The 24,671-nt window shown below is 41.4% G+C and overlaps 1 protein-coding gene across 4 annotated transcripts; it reads right to left on the reverse strand.

Moving 5' to 3' along the window:
* Window positions 1-669: 669 nt before the first annotated feature.
* Window positions 670-24,671, reverse strand: b3gntl1 (UDP-GlcNAc:betaGal beta-1,3-N-acetylglucosaminyltransferase-like 1). 4 transcript variants are annotated; one of them, XM_053477325.1, is made up of 13 exons: window positions 24,420-24,671; window positions 23,334-23,401; window positions 23,057-23,173; window positions 22,646-22,745; window positions 22,483-22,547; window positions 17,151-17,216; window positions 15,060-15,155; window positions 10,524-10,619; window positions 9,132-9,256; window positions 4,885-5,020; window positions 3,617-3,685; window positions 3,391-3,465; window positions 670-1,752 (listed from the first exon to the last, which is right to left on the reverse strand). In XM_053477325.1, the coding sequence occupies exons 1-13, from the start codon at window positions 24,535-24,537 to the stop codon at window positions 1,672-1,674; spliced, it is 1,212 nt and encodes a 403-aa protein (XP_053333300.1). In that variant the 5' UTR covers window positions 24,538-24,671; the 3' UTR covers window positions 670-1,671. The 4 variants fall into 4 exon arrangements, with proteins under 4 accessions (XP_053333300.1, XP_053333299.1, XP_053333298.1 ...); XM_053477324.1 differs by having other exon boundaries at window positions 24,504-24,633; XM_053477323.1 differs by having other exon boundaries at window positions 24,462-24,633.

The raw sequence follows: 24,671 nt of genomic DNA on the forward strand, positions 1-24,671 counted from the left end.
AAAAAAACATGGTTTTATATAAAAATAGAGATGAAATAATACCTGATAGGCAAAGACAAGTACATACAGGGGGCGTTCAAGTCAAACCAGGACATTTCTGATCAATAAAGGCGTGAAAGTGAATGACATTTACAGAAGACTTTTAGCACGGCACCATGATGAATCTCTTAGAACGTTTAAAGAAGGTCGTACGTCGCGATCTCGGCCGAGGTGGCTCGGAGCCCACTGCAGTCGTTTCCGTGAACATTCAGCGAGTGTTTCTCGAAAACCAACAGACTTCTTGTCAACTGTAGCCACACTTATTCACCGACTCCGCGTGCAGACGACGGGAATTCGGTTGTGAGTCATTGCCACATTCCTCCTACAGTCCTGACCTCGCTCCAAGATATTTCCACATGTTCGGGTCAATAAGGGAGTTCCTGGAAGGCCAGCGTTTCAGATGTAAAGCATGGCTTCGACGTAGTGAGAAAACCTTCTACCTTGATGTGACACACTGGGATCAGTGCATCAGTGTATCAGGGGATTATATGGAGACATAAAGGGTGTGTTTACTCTCAGGACTGTGTTATTCTGCATAACGGAAAATCCCGGTTTGACTTGAACGCCCTCAATCTACTATCTAAACAGCTAGTATATGAAACAGATACTTAATACTTGGTTATTTGGATTTTCTAAAAGTATAATGAAATACTTTTATTATAAATATCGGAACAAAGACAATAATTACAGTAAATAAGTAAACATTACTGTACACTTATAAAAGATATAACTTTTAATGGATTAAAAAATATCTCCTAGACAAACCCAAACAAACAAGCACATGTGAACATGTTTAAAAAGAAGTAATAAATAATTGTGTGTGTGTGTGTGTGTGTGTGTGTGTGTGATGGACTCGAACATTACAGGAGAGTGGGTTTGGTCTGCTTCCATGTTTTAATTCGATAATGCCTGACCACTCTGTGTGTGTGTGTGTGTGTGTGTGTGTGTGTGTTGGGAAGCTCAGGAGCAGGTGGCGCTGCATTTTTCCCGTGAGAAAATGGCGCAAAAAGAGCAACCCAGTAACCAAGTCGCCACATTCCACCACATGACACAATTTAGTGAAATGCTGCAAAGAGCAAACAGAAAACACACACGCGGCTGTGTGCACACGCACGCGCACACACACACACACACACACACACACACAATAACCTGTGCATTATATTCTGTTGAGTAATTGTACATTATTTCAATTGAAGGAATATTATTTTAGCTTGATTAACACGGAAAAGTTATATTATTTGTGCACACACACACACACACACACACACACACACACACACACACACACAGAGGGAGGAACATGGCTGTTGACCTCAGATAATGTCTTAACACAACACACAAATTCCTCTGTCTGTCTCCTGCCCATGAAGGCCACACTTCTGTCTTTCAACACCCTCTATCTCTCTCACACACACACACACACACACACACACACACACACACACACAGATAACAGGATGAATGAGTGTTTCGTGGTTTAGAGAAAAGTAAACAATAAAAGCACGCTGACCAATCAGAGGAGCTCCCTAATCACTGCACTTATCAGGTACATACAGTAACACTGAGTTCACTCACACTCACACACACACACACACACACACACGTCTCTCTCCATCGTCCCTCCATCAGTCAGTTAAAGTGGTAGTAATGAAGTCCCTCCGTCAGAGAGAGAGAGAGCAGAGTCTCCTCGAACACACCGCCGCTCATATCCTACACACACACACACACACACACACAGAGAGAGAGAGACGGATGTAAATATTTGTCATGCCAATAAAGCACCTTTGAATCTTGAATCATCTGAGAGATAGAGAGTGACTGTGTGTGTGTGTGTGTGTGTGTGTGTGTGAGTGTGTGTGTCATAGTGATGGCTCGTTCATGAACGATTCGTGCTTTTTGAACGATCCTATAACATGACTATTATGTAGTCTCTAAAAGTGATTTGTTCATTTTCTACTGCGCAAAGAATCACTAAACCTCCGTATGTTATAAACAGGAAACAGAAATGAGTCGTTACCTTCGAGTCTTCGGTCCCGAGTCGTTCGTTCCCTTGTCACGTGACTCCCATACACACACTATGCAGTGCAACAGATTTAAAAGAATGAACGACTCGGACCAGAAGATATGAGAGGTGAGCCGCTCATTCTGTTGGTTATAACATGTCTTTAGCTGTATTGTAATATTATCATTACTGGAACTAGAGACAAAATGTGTGTATGTGGACGTGTTGGGGGTCTGTTTATCGAAAATGCAACATTTTATTTTATTTCTGATCAAAAGACCGAAATGAACTAAATGACTCAAAAAAGATTCGTTTATTTTGATAAACGAGATTCAAAGAACTGAGTCACTAAAATGATCCAAGTGTGTGTACAGTACATGGTTCAGTAACACAGGAACCTCGTTAGCATCATTCACAGTCAGTCTGAAACAACTGAGTGTGTGTGTGTGTGTGTGTGTGTGTGTGTTTATATGGTTTTGTAAGGTCCTCATAATGAATCTCATACCTTACAAGTGTGTGTGTGTGTGTGTGTGTTTATCTGATTTTGTAAGGTCCTCATAATGAATATTATACCTGACAAGTGTGTGTGTGTGTGTGTATATGTGTGTTTATATGATTTTGTAAGGTCCTCATAATGAATATCATACCTGACAAGTGTGTGTGTGTGTGTGTGTGTGTGTTTATATGATTTTGTAAGGTCCTCATAATGAATATCATACCTGACAAGTGTGTGTGTGTGTGTGTGTGTGTGTTTATATGATTTTGTAAGGTCCTCATAATGAATATCATACCTGACAAGTGTGTGTGTGTGTGTGTGTGTTTAAATGAATTTGTAAGGTCCTCATAATGAATATCATACCTGACAAGAGTGTGTGTGTGTGTGTGTTTATATGATTTTGTAAGGTCCTCATAATAAATAGAATACTGTAGGAAATTTTGTGTGCTTATGAGAATATTTTTCCTACCAAAAACCTGACAAATGTGTGTGTGTGTGTGTGTGTGTGTGTGTGCCACAGTAATGTAATTATCACTTTGTGTCCTTTATAGTATTTCTATGGACTTTTGTCTCGTCCACATTATGAAAAATATTATTTCCTTATAACGAAGAGAAGACTTGATGTGTGTGTGTGTGTGTGTGTGTGTGTGTGTGTGTGTGTGTGTGTGTGTGTGTTATGTTGGTCTTCACTCATTTCCTGTCTGTCCAGGCTCTGTGCATGTGACTCTCCCTAACTGTAATAATACCATTATTATGTGGACTGCAGGCCTGTGAGGAACAACAACATGGCTGATAACTAACAGACAGATAAATGTACCAGCACACACACACACACACACACGGTACTCACCAGTTTTACACACAGTATAAACGGAGGCGATGCGTCCCTGTAGTGCAGGACAGGTATTCTGGGTTTGGGACGATCCTGTAGGAAAATAACACATGAACACGTCTTTATTGGGTTAATAGGACAAAGACAATCTCATCTTAACTTCTACAGTTAGAAATATTTATCTATAATTACAGAATAACACGAGTCGATTGACGCGACTCACAGAGACAGAGTGTGATGTTACCTTTGACTCCTCGTACGTGTAGAAGCCCTTTTTAATTTTGTTCTCGTCTACATCGCAGAATGCCTTCACCTGCCACACACACACACACACACACACACACCAGGTACTTCAATAATCATGGGGACCTCATTAAAAGACAGAGACACACACTTTAATAATTATGAGGACCTTATAAAGTGACACAGATGCATGAACACACACACACACACACACACACACACCAGGTACTTCAATAATCATGGGGACCTCATTAAAAGACAGAGACACACACTTTAATAATTATGAGGACCTTATAAAGTGACACAGATGCACACACACACAAACACACACACACACACACACACCAGGTACTTCAATAATCATGGGGACCTCATTAAAAGACAGACACACACACTTGAATAATTATGAGGACCTTATAAAGTGACACAGATGCACGAACACACACACACACACACACACACATCAGGTAATTCAATAATTATGAGGACCTTGTAAAAACACACACAGACACACACACTTCTTCACCTGCACACCTTCACTTGACACAGGTGCGCGCACACACACCACGTAATTCAATAATTATGAGGACCTTATAAAGACACACACACACACACACACACACAAACATACTTCTTGATACTTCTAGACATGTAAGCCAGCCAACTTGTGTGTGTGTGTGTGTGTGTGTGTGAGTTTAAATTAGTTCACAAGGTCCTCATAATTATCACCGAACCCAAGTCTATGTAAACACAATCGCAGCTGCTGTACTAATAACTGAAACTAAACACGGAAACTCTTACACACATTAGCAACAATCTGAAAACACTCAGTTAAATGAAACTCCCACAGATGTACGAACACAGGTTCAGTTGTTCTGATCACTTATACAGTCTTAGCAATATACAGATTCACAGGATAAAAAGACGTCTTCACCGCAATCATCCACCGTTAACTTTTACATAACGAGCTGCCAATAACACAGGAGGTTACTGCTGGCTGGCTGGTAGGTTCAGCTGAATATATGCTGTTAGGTAATATTGATCGGCCTCGCACCAGTTACTTTAAGAGAGAGGTAGAAAGTAAGACCTGTAGCTTTGCACATGCGGAAAAAAAACAAATAACAAATAACAAACATATAATTTAAGTTGCACGTAATGGCATCAATCATCACAGGTGTCTGCTGTACATAACCCTGTAAATAAACTCTCATTATAGAAACGCTTGTGTATCAAAACAAGCACATTAATATAAACCTGTGATTAGTGCACCTTCTTCTGATTGGTGGAGGTCAGGCTGCGGTACAGCTTCCGTCCCTGTTTCCCAGCATTCCATATGGTGAAAGAGTCCCATTGTCCCAGCACTCTCTCCTCCAAAAAGGCCACTCGGAGATTCCAGATGGTTTCCCTGCACATAAACCAGAACTATTGCAGCAATCTACTCTGAAATGTCAACAGCATGAGGGCGTTAATTAGTGGTTGGTACAGTGTGCACCTAGATAGCAAAAAAATTAGCTGAGAGTAAACTTATTACTAAAATTCTTACTGTATGAAAGCTTTTCTTATAGATAACATTTTCCTTTGTGTTTTGACTGATCATCAGAGTCATGGTTGTGGATTGCCAGAAGTCGCTCTCACTGTCGCAGGCTAGTTTTTCACTAGTTACACTACTGTCATCATGGAAGCTTTTAAAAAAATGGAGTTTACAAGAATTCTCTTACACATAGGGATTTTTTCCTTACAGTTTTAAATTTGCACTGCAAGACGTTGTTTCTATTTGATGTTATATACCTAACGTTACGCACTTCAAGCAGCAGGGGTGCTGCTGGTTTGGTTAAAAAAATAAATCTTTAAAAAAACGAAAACAACTTTGGACTCCCTGAATGGTACAGTATAAAGTGCTTGACATTATCGTCCCGAGATCACAAGTCTCGGGACGATTCCCGGGTGTCGCTATAGCCGTCTGTAGTCAGGAGAGAGCAGTTTGGCCATGTTCTCTCGGGAAGGGAGGAATGGCATAGACACACTTCACACTCCATATTGTCAATCATAGCGACACAAGCCAAGGAATCAGGTAGTGCTGTTCTCCGCGTGTGTTACGCCGTTGCCTAATGGTGTTTTAGCAACAGTTCGAAAAGATGTATTCGGAGGCTTCACGTGTCGGAAGAAGGTTGTGTTAGCCCAGACCCTCCCTGGGTGGTAGCTGTCGGATTTTTTTCTTTATTTTAAAACCACACTAAACATATCTTAAAATTCTGTTATGTTTTTAATGTGCATTTACATTAGAGATGTAAATATTTAACCATTATTGCATGTGATTAATCTAGAAATTTTAACGCATCACTATTTATTTTACGCAAATTAATTATATGAACAAGTTTGACCCAAGGTTACCCCGTTTAGCGCAGATAATAAGATGACCGGGGAAACATCACCAGGTGTGCTGAGCTGTAAGTTTCTTTATGAAAAGCTTCTAGAAGTAATTTTGGGTGAAACCAAAGTTGTATCCTCGAGCTACCTATTTTTACAATAATACATTAAATGTAAGACATGGGAGTGGTGGCTTAGGCGGCTAAGGTTCTGGGTTATTGATTTTCGGATATGAAGATCCAATCCCCTCATACTACCCAGGCGCTGCATGCAGTGCCGGTCCCATTCGAGATATTTTAATTTAAAATTAGTTAAATGTTAATGTTTCCTCTAACCATTTATTTACTTCAACATTGCACGTTCATAAGTCAAGTACTTGATTGACAGCACTAAATTTACACATAACAAGCTGAGGGTAGGGAGTCAAATGTGTTTACCTTTTAAAATCCATTCAATTATATTGTAAAGTGTTATAATGTTAGATAACGTAATGTGTTTTTACTGTATTACTCTGTACGAGTGAAATCGTATGTTGGATGTTCCAATTTTACCCCACCAGATCTTCTACAACGGAAATCTACCTTACAGATAAACGCATAGCTAATCGAACCTCAGTCGGACTCACGACAGGACACTAAGTGCACTCAGACTCAGAGAGGAAGATAAAGAGAGAAGGAAATAACGGAGAGAAGGAAAAGGAGGATCTCTCATCCAGGTTATTTAAAGAAGCGCACAACTTCCTTTACGCAATTCTTTCATCCAACAGAGTCATCAGACCTTGGAACAGAGCGCAACAGGACTACATGAGCACACACACACACTCGTGCACACACACACCTACATCACGGGGGGGATTTTTAACACTTGTCCTCCAAATGCCACAGATTCTGCATGTAGGAGTAAAGATTCCAGTCATGCCAAGAAGATTCCTGGTATTCCAAAATAAAAAAAAAACCTAACAAAAAAAAAACAAAACAAGAATGGTATAGTTCCTTATGACTGATTACGGTTTATGATCTCGATACACAAAAAATTTCTTGAATTTCCTGTCAAATTATCAAAAAGGTCAGTTTTTGAATTTAAATCTATTGATCTATCTGCTATTGAGGTACACAAGAAAAAAAAAAACATTGTAGTACTTCATAATAATACTTAGAACTTAGTAGTTATGGAGCATATATGTACACGTGTGTGTGTGTGTGTTTGTGCCCTGCAATGGATTGGCACCCCATCCAGGGTGTACCCTGCTTCCTGCCCCAGGTCTCCTTGGATAGACTCCAGCCCTGCGCGACACTGTGAGTGAGTGGGTAATACTGAAAATCAGAATTTTTTTAATCACCACCTTCTATATAATCATTTTATAAAAAACAAAAACAAAAAAAGCTGGAGTTGGTCCTACATCCTATGTATCAGGGATCTCCAACAAAGATTATAAGTTGATTCATTCTTTTTCTTTTAAATTTGGAAGCTAAGACAAGGGCTGTCTGAAGGAACTGAAATACTACCCACCCTCCTAAAAAGACGTGATATGATAAAGATATGTCAGTATCGCGATTGCAATAAGCTGATTATTGACACGTCAACTGAACTGAAGTCTGATTACTGGGTTCCTTGCTCCCCCCCCCCCCTTTTATTGCATCCTTACTGACTTAAGTTTAATTAGTTTGTTGCAAGAACATAAAAGGAAGCATATGGCATCAGTTAAACCTAATCATCTGCAGAGAAACAGATGCTTTATGCTCTCTATTTGAACACACACACACACACAGAGAGAACAATACAACTGATTGTAAAAGTGTTTGTTTCTGTCCAGCATTAGTGACTCATCATGCAGGACCAGACTTTTACTTTCTCTTCCTTCGTTTCCTCTCTCTCTCATACAGGGATCGTTTTTCAGGTTCTGAAACTTGGATGCACTACGGTTCATTAATAATCAGCGTGAAAACCTTGCTGTTGTACCAAAATGAGAAATATAGAGACCGAGAGAAAGAGAGAGAACATGTGGTATGTGGATGAGGTGAAGCTGAGTACCATGATGTTATGCAACTAATAAATCGGAACTCATCAGGAAGGAGGTGTTTATGTAACATGTACACCAAACAGTCATAACATTAAATCCCTTAATATTTAAACTGCCTAAATCTTGTGCCATCGGGGCAGCTCTGGTCGCTCGGGTGTGGCTCCACTGGACCTCTGGGGTGTGCTATGGTGTCTGGCACTGGAACGTTAGGGTGGGGACTTGTTTGTCAGGCGGATCCCAAGGGGGCTTCATCGGATTGGGATCTGGCCAGTCTGGAGGCTGGTTTAGCCCTTTGCCTACTGGGTCGAATGGACAGTGGGCAGTGGTGTCCGGTGCCTTCCTATCATAGCCAGCATTGACTTTTTTTTTTAGTGACTTGTGCCTCACTGGCTTATCTTTAGGATCGGACCAGACAGGCTGGCCTTCAGTCCAGTCAATTTAAATCACCCGGTGGGGTGTTAACATTATGAGGATTGGTGTATAGAAGGAGTCTCCGCGGTCTGCACTTTTTTTTTCCCTTCAGGATAAAGGACAGCTGAAATTAGTGATGAGTGACCGCTTTGTTGTGTCAAGTGTTATGGGTTTAACCGACTTTAATCATCTGTTTTCGCTGATTGGTTTACATTAAATTGTACTACTCACGTCTCAGTTAAACATAGAGTAGTGTGTTATTTACTGTTGATATGTTGTCACTTAGGGTTCAGGACATCATTCTAAGGAGGAACTCCATGTTGGTTGGATTCCTTTTTTTGTTTCTTACAGTTATAATGCTGGAAAATCCCAGATATGAGCTTTAGTTGCGGACAGCACTATTAAACTGACAACTTGTCCCATACTGATATTCAGCATGGCTTATAAAAGGTTGCAGGCTTTGCCTGAGGTGCACACAGCGGCTGCCTGCTAGTCCTAGGACTTTAATTCGCAACCTACCAGTTGGCGAGTGTCAGACATTCCCTGAGGAGGAGGGCAGAAAAATAGAAGCCTCTAGACCGTGAACCTTTTCCAGTTGAGGTCATGGCCGAGGGTTTAAATGTCTCCTTGCGAAGGCATTTGGTCTTAGTGTCAAGCTCCATTTAGCTGTGTGTGTGTGTGTGTGTGTGTGTGTGTGTGTGTGTGTGCACGCACTTACTCTAGTACAGAATGCGTTGCTGCGTGCTCATGGTAGCGATAAATCAGTAGACACTCGTCCACTCGGATGACTGCCCCACCCCGACGAAGACTCTGGTAGAACCACAGCAAATCCTCTGGAACTCCCTGAAGGAAAGGGAAAGAGAACGGGAGGTGCTTGAGCATGGAAAATAAGCTGCGATTGGTCGATGCAGTGTCACTCTTCAAGGCATTCGCATTAAGAATTCGATACGGTCCGTCAAGGGAGAAGCTGTTTTTGGAATGGGAGGGCCGTCTAGAAAACCACAAGTCTGGGGTTTTGCTTTAATTGGTCTCAGGTGTAAGTGGACTATGGACGAAACGGATCAGCTTCTTGCCGCTTTATCTGGGAGGAGGAGCATGAAATAATGTGGTTAATGCTGAAGTCAAGTCGAATGAAGTAAAACACTTTCTTTCACCAGCAGCTGGCATGATGAGCAAGTTTATATGCCCAGATTGAAGTACATGCCAAGCTGAAGGTCAATTTACTCTAATGTGTAAAACACACAGAGGGGGCTTTCCGTCATTCCCAAAATAACCAGAAGGATCTCAAGACCGTAGGAAATCCTAGGGAGTTTGGCAGGACATTTATCAACGTTTGGGACAGATCACTGCAGTTTGGAAAAAAAATCACATCTGTAAAAATATGTAATTAAAATAAGGTCAATGACAAAAGACAAAACTGTATCACTAAATACTGTATATGGCTCAGACATGGAGTGTAGCAAACTGTAGGGGTTTGTAGCTTAGATTTGTTCCATGGACCATATAGTTTAGACCCTAAACTATAAACCCTTATTTTTTTTAGGCTGGTACCATTAACGTACGCCCTAACTTGGTGCTCAGTCCAAAATGCTGCATGAATGTTCGAAGTTGAACTTTACTGTCCCGAAACATGTGTGCGCCTATTTTGCTCTACCATGTTTTAATCCGGAGATGAAATATTAAACCAATGTAAATATTTCCTGCTCGTTTTATCAGTGTAAAAAGTTATTTTTTCACTCTTTGTACTGCTGTAATCATGGACTGGCTTCAGGATATAGATGCTATCTCAACTGCTGTGTCTTTCATCTTGCGCTGATTTCAGCGAGGCTTGACCGGAGCCAAACGTTCAGCCACCACCCAGTGACGAATTCATATCGTATGTGTTCATTTGAGAAATTCCGTCTCACACACACTGGTTTTCACAATCATCGGTGCTGAATTCCTGCCCGAGGTCGCACGCAAGATGCTGTGGAGCTCACTATCATGGGGCCAGAAAGTGGTGCGTCTTGTGTCTTTCGCACATACGATTTTGAGGTTTGCATGAAAGTTATCAGTGTGTGAGGCGATCCTGAGTCAGAGTTACAGTAAGTCTTCAAAACCTCAGACTCACCTTGCCTCCTTCATCAAAAGGTCCGACTTTCTGGAACCAGTGGCGAGAGCAAAACCACGTTGGCATGACGACCGTTGGTCCGTGAGAGGTATAGACCTGAAAGTCATATAAATTTTCTCTTACACACAAGTGAAATATCCTCTAGACACACAAAGCTTGCGTAAGATATGAAGCGATGACTAATACTCCGAGCCATAAAATATCCATAACTAATATTTTTCAGATGAATGTTGACCACTGTGCAATTCAGCTTATTACAGGCATACGGCGTATCGTATTTCTCACCACATGTGAATCTGCATGTGTGTAGGCAGGTTTTAGCCTTCTGCCAAAACCAAATGTGTCTTCAGGATTTCATTTAAGAAGAATCATGCAAGTATGAAAGATGGAGCAGAGGATTAAGAGTTTAATTTTAGAGCAAGTCAAAAACAAGTCGGAAAAAGTAAAAAAAAAGTCAAAAGACTGCAACGATTGAGGTTTTATTAACGTAGCCCTGTAGTTTTGAAACTGCTGATGGGTGAAAGCTGTTGACCTCTGGAAACACTGCCTGAGTGTGTGTGTGTGTGTTGGGTGGAGGGATGGAATGATGGAATGTGTAAACACACCCTATTGACATCCAAAACTGTTTTTAATCAGGAAAAGGACAGAGTTAAAATGTTGGACACGTCCTTGCCCAATACATCACTGTTCATCTGAGCAACTTATTGAGACTTTGCACAAAGTTAAAAAACAGTGGTGGAGAACCTGCCGCGAAGGTCCTGTGGATCTCCATCGAAACGCCGGCTAATTCCTCAAGATCAGGATCAGGCCTGAGTGCCAAGAATTACATCTGGAGGAAACCAAGATTATTTCCAGGGCAGATTTATTGTTTTAGAAGGTTTGTCAGAATCACTAGAAAAATTTTGGTATTGAAGAATAGCATGCAGAAGTTCAGCTCAGGAGAGTTGATTATTAAAAATCCAATCAAGGCTTATGCGGCTCATTAAAGTTCTCTTAAATTCCGCTTAAATTTTTTCCTGTTAAGAGAAAAAAAAAAAGGCAATGTAAATTACATTTTGGTAGATGCACCAAATGTTTTTTATCATCCCAATGTGCTTTTACCCTGGTGACCCAAACGGCGAATCCCACTTGATCTTATATTGGAGGGCTATGTCTGATTTGGAGCAATTACCATAGGCAACGCCCCTAAACATAATGTAAAGACAGGAGCATGTTGTGCGTTTACAAATCAGACACAAGAATTGAGAGTATGAAGAGGAAGCAGAATTTAAATAATTTGTAGTCAACTTAAACAAGGTGATCATGTGTTTTTCCAGAGTGCGAGCACCGCCATTACAGGTCAAATGTCAGAGTGCTGTGTAAGTTGAGGGACACACAGAAATTGAAAGAAATGAACAAAAAAGTGCTTTGATGGCACATGGGGTGAGGGCATAACCTCTGTCACCCATCTTGAACGTTATAAAGCTGAGGTTTTGTGTAACAGTTGAACTGGATAGTGGTTTTCATAATAATGTGTTTCAGTGCGCTTGTGACAATCCGAAATGGCATAGCATCTGTTCATCCGTCTCATCGGATCTGTGCGATCTCTAAACACGCTGTGCTCTCTGTCCACACTCTGGATGGCCAAAGCATCTAAGAGCAATCTGTTAACTGTTCTGAAGCAGAACACATGCAAGCATCAGAGTTTTTTTATACCTATAAGTGGGATTAACTGGCTAAAAGTATCTCTTTAGCCTATGAATTAAATGTTCCAATCATTAAGATACCTCTAAAAAATATAACAATCTAAATGTGATTGTATGGCACATTTAAAATGATGTTCTTGTGCATCAGACAATTTGCGGACTAGAAAAACGGGAGGTTTCTTTTTTTTTTCTTCTTATCTTGGCAAGAATGCTCTCGACCACTTGTAAATGTGTCCTACCTCACGTGCCACAAGTGCTTACATGTCCTTGAGGTGCCCTTGGGCCTCCATAGAGACCAAGCTGACAGAGGTTATGAGATTCTGCAGACAGGAATAGGACAGGATCTATAAATCCAGATGTGATCCAGGTGTAGGATCAAATGGAAACACCGTAAGATTATATTGCTAGTGTTATATATTTTTTTGGTTTTATTTATACCACACAAGTAACAATATGTCAATAATTAAGTCTTTTTGTTTTACCCAAACCATTTTTGGAAATGGTAAACCTATATGGTATAAATATAGAATTTTAAAATAATACAATTTAAATAACCTCACGAAATATTAATTAAACAATTATTATTATTATTATGGCATTGTGTCTTATGTTTGTTGAATTAATCATTTGTTTTATTATAGTTGAAGAAGAAGTTGTGAAGGTTTCTCATGAAGCAAGCCGGAGGACGTGGCGGGGAGAGGAGTCTACTAGTGATGGATTGTTCATAAACGATTCGTCCCTTTTAAGTCTTTAATGTGACTCACAAGCACGAGACGTATGTAGACGTGTTGGGGGTCTGTTTATTAATAATGTAACATTTTATTTCATTTCTGATCAAAAGAACGGAGTGAACTAAATGACTTAAAAAAGATTTGATGATTTTGATGAACGAGATTTAAAGAAGCGAGTCACTAAAATGATCCAAACTTTCCATCACTAGAGTCTATCGGACTGATTGAAGTTAAAAACTTAGTTCTTAGTTCTTATTTTTATTTAAATATGATTTGTGGGTCGAATTCTGTTTGCAAATACTTCACTGTTTAACTCGTTTCCTTGTATTGAGTTCATATTTCGCGGTAATGTTTCCCGTCCCGTTTATTTAGTAAGGTTAGCTTCGTCTATACACACACACACACACACACACACACACACACACCCTCCGTGTGTTTCTTAAAGTCGGTCAGGTTTTTTTCTTTAGTCTTGAGTTGCTGTATGTTCAGTTGATCTTATTGTGGTCCAATGATAGAAGTTACCTTTTTGATTTGATTTCACTGTATTTTATGTTTGTTAAACACCTTTAAGCTGTTTATAAATTATTATTATATATATATTTTTTTTACTGCTTGGTCCCGGACACAACATACAGTATAAAGCCTGCAGTTCATTAGTCTCTCTCTCTCTCTCTCTCTCGGATGGTTCTTGCAGTTTGCTGCAGGCTGTGTCACGTGCACGTCTGTGTGTCTGAGGGTCAGAACCCTAGATTCTGACCTGAATTCCGGTCATGCTGCCGCTCGTCTCACACACCACATTCATAAGAAATGTCTAATGAAGTGTGTGATAAAACCCTCAGAGTTCAATCCTTATCGACCCGCTGAACTCAACAGCTGTTTTCAGGACCTCTGAGTCGCTGGAACACGAGCGAGAGCGAAGGCCAAAGAGAAAGCGAGAGCGAGAGTGAGAGCGAGAGAGAGAGAGCGAGAGTGAGAGACAGAGAGCACGAGAGAGACAGAGAGCGCGAGAGAGAGAGAGAGAGAGAGAGAGAGAGAGAAAGCGAGAGACAGAGAGCGCGAGAGAGAGCGAGAGAGAGAGAGAGAGCGCGAGAGAGAGAGAGAGAGAGAGAGAGAGCGAGAGAGCGAGAGAGAGAGAGAGAGAGCGAGAGAGACAGAGAGCACGAGAGAGAGAGAGAGAGAGAGAGAGAGAGAGAGAGAGAAAGCGAGAGTGAGAGCGAGAAAGCGAGAGAGAGAGAAAAAGCGAGAGTGAGAGAGAGCGAGAGAGAGAGAGAGAGAGAGAGAGAAAGCGAGAGTGAGAGCGAGAGTGAGAGACAGAGAGCGCGAGAGAGAGAGAGAGCGAGAGAGAGAGAGAGCGAGAGAGAGAGAGAATGCGAGAGTGAGAGAGAGCGAGAGAGAGAGCGATGGCGCGAGTGGCAAGTTTTAGTTCATCTCAGACTCCCATTTTAGACACAGCTCTCTGTCTGGGCTTCCAAACTTGAAAAACAACTTTACATCCATTACAAAATTATTACAAACAAAGTGAAAGTGTTTGGAACAAGTCTGGAACAGTTCCACTGATCTCTGACCTATAGTCCCCTCTCAACCAGATTCCACTGCTCTGATTGTGTGTGTGTGTGTGTGTGTGTGTGTGTGTGTGTGTCTGTGGAAACTGCCGTCTCCAGATACACGTCCTGTTTTTGATGACCTTTGACCCGATGGCACGCGACCTCTCAAACCATAACATGCCGCACCCTTTTCCTGACACACATGCACGCAGACACACACACACACACACACACACACACACACACACACGTACGTACGTTATAGCACACGTCCGGATGCAAACACACTCGAATACGGCAAAGGAAGATGTAGGGTGACTGTCAGCACTTCCTTACGGTAACTAGCTGTAAATCACACAACACCCACTCGACAGTCACACAGTGTGTGTGTGTGTGTGTGTGTGTGTTTTGGTTTATTATAAATGTATTATAAAAAAGACATTTTTCTCCTTTGACTCAATATTTTTTATTGCATAAATCTGTCAGTAAAAAATGTGTGTTTAACAGTTTAGTGTGTGTGTGTGTGTGTGTGTGTGTGTGTGTGTGTGTGTGTGTGTGTGTGTGTGTGTGCTTTACCTGTGTAAGTAGCTGCTCTGGACTGAGTGTGTTGATCCACCTGGTGTAACGCTCAGTGGAACCTTCTGGAATACGTCTTACACGACAGCCAACAATCTACCACACACACACACACACACACACACACACACATCAGACGACATCAGACTCCCCCTTCCCCCGAGGTTAAGCTTCTTCACATACCAGAGGTACTTATGTATTGTTTTCTTTCGTGCACCTGATCTTTACTTGATCTGTTAATGGATTTTAAACAGAGACTTTTCAGATGACGATCACATAAAAGTGCGTTGATTTCCTGATTTAAACGAAAATGTTCACACCGTCACACACACCACGAAACAAGTCCACCGATCCTAGTTTACTGGTGATTGTAAAAGCGCTCCACCGTCAATCAGCTCCAGCGCTGATTGACGGTTACCTGGGCAACCATTCCACCGACTTGGTCTCTGGACCGTTGATTATTCTGGCTCCTTCTTCAAGCGTCCCGAACAGGCGCACTTGTTAAGATAATTAGAAACAGACTGGCTGAATAGCTAAATTATTAAGCAAAAAAGTTTTGTGTTTCACACCAAAACCAATTTCAAAAGTTTTGGCACATCACCTAACCTTATCGGATTCTACATGCTTGCGGTTTGGCCATGTTGAGTTATACAGAGTAGCAATGGTAGCGACTAGCTAGTTTAACAACTGACGTGTTAAAATCTCTACTAGACTTAAAGATCCACAGTATCAACAGTGACGACTTCAGTTGTGTTCAAAATACTAGACTAATACCTCGGCCAGTTGGATATCTAGAAAAATCTGTTTCTTTGTGAAGTATTATTACTTTTGTTTTTAGGCTACATTTTTAGAACATTTCACCTACTTGTACTTGAGTAAGAAAAATAGTGGAAATTCTGCTTGTACTGGAGTATGTTTTTAGGTGAGTACTTTTACTTGAGTTTTGAGTTCATGTACTGAGGCTAAAGATCATACTCATATTCCTACAAGTTTCTTCCTTTTATATTGTGCTCAATGACAAAGTTATGTCAGCTTGTATTAACCCTAATTACATACATTTAATCTGGACTTTTAATGCTTCTGTACAGACAAAAGCTTTGTATCTCCGAACTGGCCCACTGAGGAACCAAAGCCTGTTGCATATTAGGCGTTCTCTGTTCTTGCACTCTTTGGAACCAGAACTTGTGTACTGCAATATGAGAGGAAGGCAGTCGCTGGTTATTCCTCTCTCTTCACGCTGATTTCCTCTTAATTGATGGGGTTACAGCTGGAGGTGGTAATGAGCACTATAAAAAAACCTAAACCACAGCAAGATCCCCAGATCCCAGACACTGCACAGAACTGAGGGGTTTTCATCGAGCCACACTGCTGACGCGGCAGGGATGTGGAGACACACATGAAGAGAAGTTAACTTTAGCTTAAACCTAATAAACTTCCACTAACATCAGAGTGCTGGATCATTAACACACCATGAATTAACCATGTAGAACCTGTGAGAATGAACATGGTTCCTATAGCTTCCTTCAGTGCCTACATGTGTCTGAGAGAGAAGACAAAAACGTTCAGAAATGCTACCCAAGGTGACGGTTTTATTCTTCATTTTTTCCTTTCTAAAAGTATTTTTATTCATTAAATGATTTGTTTAAACCTCTGACTGGTACTTTGACCCACTTATCCATGAATTTGTCCATCTATTTCTCCACCCATGCATTAACTTATCCATTAGCCAGATCATGAATAAAACTGTCGATCCATCCGTCCATTGGTTCATCTGTCTGTCCATCCATCCAAACCCCCCCGTTAATGTCGCCATCCATCCACCAATCCATCCATCCGGAAGTCCAGCTGCATTTCCATCTAACCAACAACCAACTAATCACCTCTTCCAACCATTACAAAGGTATCACACAGACTCAATAAAGGTCTACAGGCATTATAACACTCTGTATAGGAGTGAACGTGTGTTATCATGTAAACCAACTATAGTGTGTTCAGTAATTTAGTCAGAAGTTTGGAATAGTAACTTGACTTGGACTCGCCTATCTAGCAGTGATGTCTGTCCATGTGTATACTGTATAATCATCAACTTACGGTACTGGGGTTCAGGACAGCAGCCTCATACTGCAGTCTCACTCTCTGGGACATCATGATGTCATCCTGCAAAACACATACATTATCCATTTACCCAATAGAGCGATCTAGGAGAGCTGGACATCCAGTATAAAAAACATTTAAGTGGTTTGTACACAAGAAATAGAATTAACTACCTGCCTCTTATATTAGTTACAAACAGGTTACACCTCTTATATACTGTAGATAAATTTATTTAGACTTAAAGTTAAGTCAACGCTACTATTAACCCTTCCCCTCCGAATATATGTTATGAACTTCACCTTCACAGTTTTTCCCTGAAGCAGAGTAAATCTGCAACTTCAAGTCACTAGGATCAGCAACCAATAGCAGTCAAAAACAGAAAGCGCATGTATGTGCATGTTGTGTCTGGGAGCTGTTAAAGAGGTCATAGGTCATGACATTTGCTCACTCATCTAAAGCCCAGACACTTAAAACAACAAGGCTGAACCAATTCAAGAAGACAACCACACTTTGGACATCTGCTTCAGCATGTCAGCTGCTTCATGACTCACACATACACATCAGCTTTTTTTTCCCAATTTCTCTCTGTTTCACAAACACACAGTCAAAAAGGAAGTGAAAAAAAAACTAAACTAAATATGATCTTATGCTATAAAAAAAATAGCAAACTATAAAACTGGGAAAGAGCAACATAACCACTCAAATAGAAAGTGCGGTTAGGGTATAGTTACTACATTAACAATAAATCGTCCTCAACCACTGACCCCCGAGTTAACCATAAACACTGTCACATGCTCCAGCTTAAGATCCGTAATAATACACACATTATTATAAACCTACATCCAGTGAAGGCTGCCATGACATCTGGTTCCTGCTTGTGCTTGAAACAGACCCAATAAGTGCCTCACTGGGAGATTTAGCCCGAAGAGAAACAAGTGAAAGATGGACAACACGTCACCCATTGACAAGAACCATTACGCTAACAAAGAAAACAAACTGCGTACCCATGTGCATTGCACAAGAAGGTCAAACAAGGATTTGTTCATTAAACCGAAACAGGTCCACATCCCTAACACTAGGATCGCAGTAAATGTGTAAAGGTACGGCTGGTACTACCGGAGGTCTCAGGGTCATTTATCACTTGCAGAAGGTATGCCAGAAGGAAGAGGTCTCCAATTTGTTTCACAAATCAGATATTTAGGACTGACCATCCACAATTCTTGCTATCCGTTATCACTCGCATGGGCCCCCTGTTGAGTCTGATTCCTCTCAAGAGTTCTTTCTATTGCTATCTCAGGGAGGTTTTCCTTCCAGCCGTCCCCCCTCGGCTGACTCATCAGGGACAATCTGAGCATCATGATTTATACACATTTCCATAATTTTCTTTTGATTCTGTAAAGCTGCTTTGAGACAATGACCATTGTTAAAAGCAATTTATACAGTAAATACAATTTCATTGACCTGTTACTTTAAAGCAATGAGAGGGATTTCAGCTCTGTTCACACTGGAATCGCAAATCCGACATATTGTAAACTATCTACATTGGTGGCCTAGGTACACTGTAGCAAGTGTGTTGTGTTGCATTAAATACTGGGGACTTATAACAACAGAGAGATAACAAGAAGCAATTTCAATGTCTAATCCTGGTGGACAACATCTCTTTCGCACCAGACATCAATATTCACGCTTAACCATGAGCATGGATCCATGTTCATAGCATATGATCGCATGGACTTGACCTTTCGTGTTGTGTTGCCAATTATGTTGTGGGCAAGTTGGTCAGGGCTCAAGGCAGAGAGCACCCACCCCCACACGCTCGATTACACACAAGAGGCAAGCATGAAACACCAAACAGCCTACACCGCATATTTTTGCACTGTAGGAAAAAACTGGAGTACGTGGGGGAACCCACCAAGCACGGAAGAACAAGAAAACTCTACTCAAATGGCACAGCAGACAAGATTTGAACCCCCACCCCGGGAGGTACGAGACGACAGTTCTAAGCACTAAGCTGTCATGTCACCTAAACCTAGTCAATTTGATTAAAACTGAAACGCTGGGATAGATGTGGACAACTGGAAGATGCTCCCTTATGGGCTAATATAGCAAAAAGACCACCCATTATGTCTGTTTTAATATTCCTTTAAGGATTGGGTATAGTCCACACCTGTCTCTCTGGAGGGTATTTCAGAAAATTGCAATACTTTGCTGACAGTGGCCCTTACATTTTTTTTACAACCTGATCCAACAGAACAGCAGACTTGATCCCAATTCCCATTCCAGAGGCAAAAGTTTGTGTAACTCCATCCAGTCTGCCACCCATTGCTTACCAATATAAGAAAAGGGGGGCAGGGATGGAGAATATCAGATCTAGGTTCCAATACTTTCCAAGTACAAGATCTAGTATGAAACTAGTAATGGTTTTTGCATGCCTAAAAAGGTTAATGAAGCAGGAGAAGTGTCAGGTCATCTTTGGTTGGTCACTGATTGCAGATTTTCTAAAGAACTTTTTCCATAAACAGAATAGCCTCCTGTTGTGGAGTTTTTTACAGAACTATTAAAATTCCTGAATGGAAAAACAAACCAGAGGATTGGACTATCATCATCTTGGGACTTTTCCCTTTTTTAGGGTCCCCACATTTAATCATTCAGTCCAAAAGTTATTGGTACAGGATTTACGCCCGGCGCCCTTCCTGCCACAATCCACCCACTTCTCAAGGACTGGGACAGGACTGAGGATGCCCTGCATCTCCAGGGTTTTCCATATGGGCATAGGGTTAAGGGCCTTGACAAAGGGCACGCAACCTGGCATTGTTGGGGCTCAAACCCCTAATCCTCTGATCAGCAACCTAGAGATTTAGCTGCCTTAACCACCACAGACCTCTTAAAGCATTGTACCATCAAAAAGACGAATAGCTCAGAAGATCTAGAGGAGTGATTCTCAATCTTAATCCTGAAGAAACAATGGCCTGCACATTTTTTTTTCCTGTGATCCAACTTATCTAAGGGCATTTTAACATTACGGATCCGGGAGCAAGAACACTTGAACACAAAGTCTGGTTCGTAAAACATGCCTTAGTCTGTTGGAAAAGGTGTTCTCGAGCATGGTATAACGTACTCATGGACAGATTGAATCAGATGTGAAAGCCAATCGTAGTTGAAAACAAAAGTGTACTGCTGCTGCTTAGGAAGGCAGACAAGAGTGTTGCTGTTGACACTTTTTCAGAAACATTAACATTTGGCATAGCCTGCATACTGACTTTCTCGTCCATTTGTTCTCTTACATTTACATTTAGGCATTTAGCAGATGCTCTTATCCAGAGCAACTTACAAAAAGTGCTTTAAAGTTTACATTATTGGATACATACTTAACCTGGGTTAACTAGGCTAATAACTAAGTGCCATTAGTCAAACACAACAGGTTATTTTTTTTGGGGGGGGGGGTGTTAGTCCAAGTACTGCAGAAACAGATACGTCTTGAGTTGTTTAAAGATAGTCAGCGTCTCTGCTGTACGGACATCTAGAGGAAGTTCGTTCCACCACCTACGTGCCAAAACAGAAAAGAGTCTGGAAGCTGACTCTCGGGGGGGTAGAGCAGTCATTCCTGGGTATGGTACAAATCAATCATGCTAAATGTGATAATTCCTCTCACTTATCTTTATCAGCTAATTAACAAACCTGGACTAGGTTGAACTAAGTGGGTTAGATGGAGGAAAGTGCCAAGACCAGGATTGAGAAACACAGAATCATGTTGTGTTCCATACAAAAGTAAAACTAATCCTCATCAAAGCTCCCCAAGGAACCTAGCTGTGTTGCAAGTTCTTTAATAAAACTGAGGTTAAGTTAGGCTCTCAGGACAAACCGTGTAAAGCTTGTCTTCATTCTAGAGGCTGAATTCTATCTTTCTTAATGTTTCCACTTTCCTTACTGATATGTTCGCAAAAGGTGCATTTTTTTAACCAGCTTTTTTTAACCTGACCTTCCACCACCCCTTAACCTTGCATAAAAAAACCTCCTGCAAAAACTTCTACTATGGTCTAGTAGGAAAGTCCAACATGCTTGGCGTGACAAGGTCCATCTGGTGGTCAGAGTGTCCCAGTGGAGTAACAGAACCCTTGCTGACTCTGTGGGTAAAATATTTGGACAAGATGCAACAGGCCTGCAATAAAATAATAAGTCAATGATGGTTTCAGGTGCGTGCATGATGGAGAACGCCAGTGCTGAACAAGTTCGCGCTGCATCTGCTACTTAAGACCATGTCGGCCGGCTCCCGGATGGCACTTTATCGATGTGACCAAACGGCTTGTGAAAATGAATCGTGAGAACGTTTCTCCTCTCTCCATCCTGAGCCTGGCAGTGTGGAACGGCGTGACTCATAACTGGAGCAAATGTGGAGCTGGGTGAAGAGAAGCAGATGCAGCAGTGAGCTCAGTGTTACTCAATCAGCAACATCTTACTCAACCTCTGCACACACAAACAGCGTTAGTTTCAAGTTTGGTAAACATTCCTACCTTGTTGCTACACTGCGGACCGAGGGGTGGGTGCCAATACTTAGAGAGTGACAGATAAACTATAGTGAGTATAAAGGTACACATATAGACTGAACTATAAAGTAATGAGTGTGAACATGTATATCTCTCTCTCTTTCAATAGCTATCTTCATCTCTTTCTGTCTCTTCTCAATAGGTCTGTCCCTCTGCCTGTCTCACACTGTCTACTTGTGTCTCTATCCTTCTGTCTCCTTCTCCTCTCTCATCTGCATCTTACTTTCTCTCTCTTTTTCTGTCTCTTTTTCAACGAATCAAGCTAAATTGTCAACAACTCAACACACACACACACACACACACACAGGAAATAGGGTGTTTTGAAGTACTTGGTGTTTCTTATGATTGTGTGTGTATGTGTGTGTGTGTTTTGGCTTCTGTGCCCTAGACAGGTTTCGTATTTCCGATCTCTCCCTTTTCCCCTGTTTTCACACACACACACACACACACACACACACACACACACACACACACACACACACCAAAGTAATGCTTGATATATAGTTTCTGGCATGATTTTAGGAACTTGAAATTGGAAAGCTTTAGTGTGTGTGTGTGTGTGTGTGTGTAGAACATCTGTGATGGATATCACAGTGATTCAAGCCATTTCTTTCCCAAGAGTCAGCATAAAACAGACAAATATTTTCTATTGGTCTCCACACACACACACACACAGTTTTTTTTTTCCCCTGACAGGTTTGTCAAACACTTTGTGAACTGCAAGAGACACCTGTTTTAGCACGAGAACGTCTTCACAGTTCAAAACACACACACACACAACTCACAGCATCCTGGAAGCAGAGGTATTGTCCAGCACTTTGAGTCACAGCTTTGTTTTTGGCAAATCCAACTGAGGACAAAGAGAGAGCCATTTAAGTTCTAAAGTGCGGACACACACACACACACACACACGCACACACACACACACACACACACACACACACACACCTCCTCTTGGTCGGTCTGTGTTGTGGCCTGATATCACCATGGTAACGCCTCTCATCCTCAGCCTCTCTCTCCAGCTTTCAGCGATCTCTCTGGAGTTATCCTAAGAGAAATGTGCATTATTATTACTACTATTATTATTATTATTATACACAAAATTCATTCACCAAACACACATCACAGGCGTGAGCATAGAACTAATAACACACCTAAATTTAAACTTGATATTAATAGATTACATTTCTGAATTTCTCATATTCTACTACAGTCCATATTTATCGTACTGCAGACAAGTTCCAGCTATTATACCATTAGCATTATTTAAGGGTTTTATTCATCTAACACTTTTAAGAAGCGTATTCAATTAAAATCTATAAACAATTTAGTTTGAAAAGGACAACAAAATCCACGTACCGTACTCGCGTCATCAAACACCGAGATCTCCAGCGTGCCCTGGAAGTCCTGTTCTAACACAGCTTGAAGACATTCATCCAGCCAGTTAGCACCGTTATACACCGGTATGATCACAGACTGAGGACGGAGGAGAGAGAGAGAGAGAGAGAGAGAGAGAGAGAGACAGTATATACAGACATAATCAGGGGATTTAAAGAAGAAAAAACAGCAGAATATGTGGCTTGGAACATTTTAAACATTCTAATCATTTGGGGCTAAAAGATGATGAGGAACTAACCACTTGAATGTTGCTGTCTTTTACTGCATCACTGGCACCAGTAGATTTCACAGTATGGCTCGAACAACCTAAAGTGGCATCGGTAGATTTAAAACTAGCGATGTTAGACCCCAGAGAGGCATCGTTAGACTGTACAGTTCTATTAAACTCCAAAGTGGCATCATTAGATTAGAAAAAGTCATGAGTAGACCTCAAAGATGCATTGTTACACTTGATAGAGGCACTGGTGATCTGTAAAGCATTAATAAATCCTAAATGGAACTATTAGACCCCAAAATGGCATCATCTTATCCCGAGTTAATTAAATCCCAAGGTGGCATTATTATACTTCATAGTGGAACTGTGGAGCTGTATCATTAAATTAAACTCCCAAATGGCATCATCTGACCCCAAAGTGACATCATTACACTTGACAGTGGTAGTGTGGGGATGTAGAGTTGTACTAAACCCTGCAGAGGCATCATTAGACCGCAAAGACCTTAATGACCATTAGACCATTATTAGACCTCAAATACCCCAAAGTGCCATCATGAGACCTAAAAGTGGCATCAAAGACACCGCAAACAGGCTTCATGAGACTCCAAAGTGGTATCATTACACTCTATAGTGGAACTGCTGGGCTCCCATCATGAGACCCCAAACAGGCATCATGAGACCCTAAAGTAGCATCATGACACCAGAAACAGGCATTATGAGACCCCAAAATGCCACCATTACACTCGATAGTGGGACGGCTGGACTGTAAAGTTAAATTAACCCCCTAAATGCCATCATCTGGCCTTAAAGTGGCATCATTAGACCCCAAACAGGCTTCAGTAGACCCCATTATGACATCATTACTATTAACAGTGGCAGTGTGGGGATGTAAAGTTGTATTAAACCCTGCAGAGGCATCATTAGACCTCAAAGTGGAACCATTAGTCTCCAAATTGACATGTACATTACATGATAGACTTGATAGTGACACTCTTAGAATATAAAGTTGTATTAGACACCAAAGTGCCACCTGTAAACTGCATAAGAAGACTCCAGAGTGTCACATGCTACCCCTGAAGTGGCATCATGTTTAATCCTCCGTGGTGATACCTTCAGACTCCACAGTGCTGGATGGTCCCTCCATGGTGATACCTTCAGACTCCACAGGGGTGGATGGACCCTCCGTGGTGATACCTTCAGACTCCACAGTGGTGGATGGACCCTCCATGGTGATACCTTCAGACTCCACAGTGGTGGATGGACCCTCCGTGGTGATACCTTCAGACTCCACAGTGGTGGATGGACCCTCCGTGGTGATACCTTCAGACTCCACAGTGGTGGATGGACCCTCCTTGGCTCCAG

The sequence above is a fragment of the Clarias gariepinus genome, chromosome 18, assembly GCF_024256425.1.
Source record: "Clarias gariepinus isolate MV-2021 ecotype Netherlands chromosome 18, CGAR_prim_01v2, whole genome shotgun sequence".
Taxonomy (NCBI): domain Eukaryota; kingdom Metazoa; phylum Chordata; class Actinopteri; order Siluriformes; family Clariidae; genus Clarias; species Clarias gariepinus.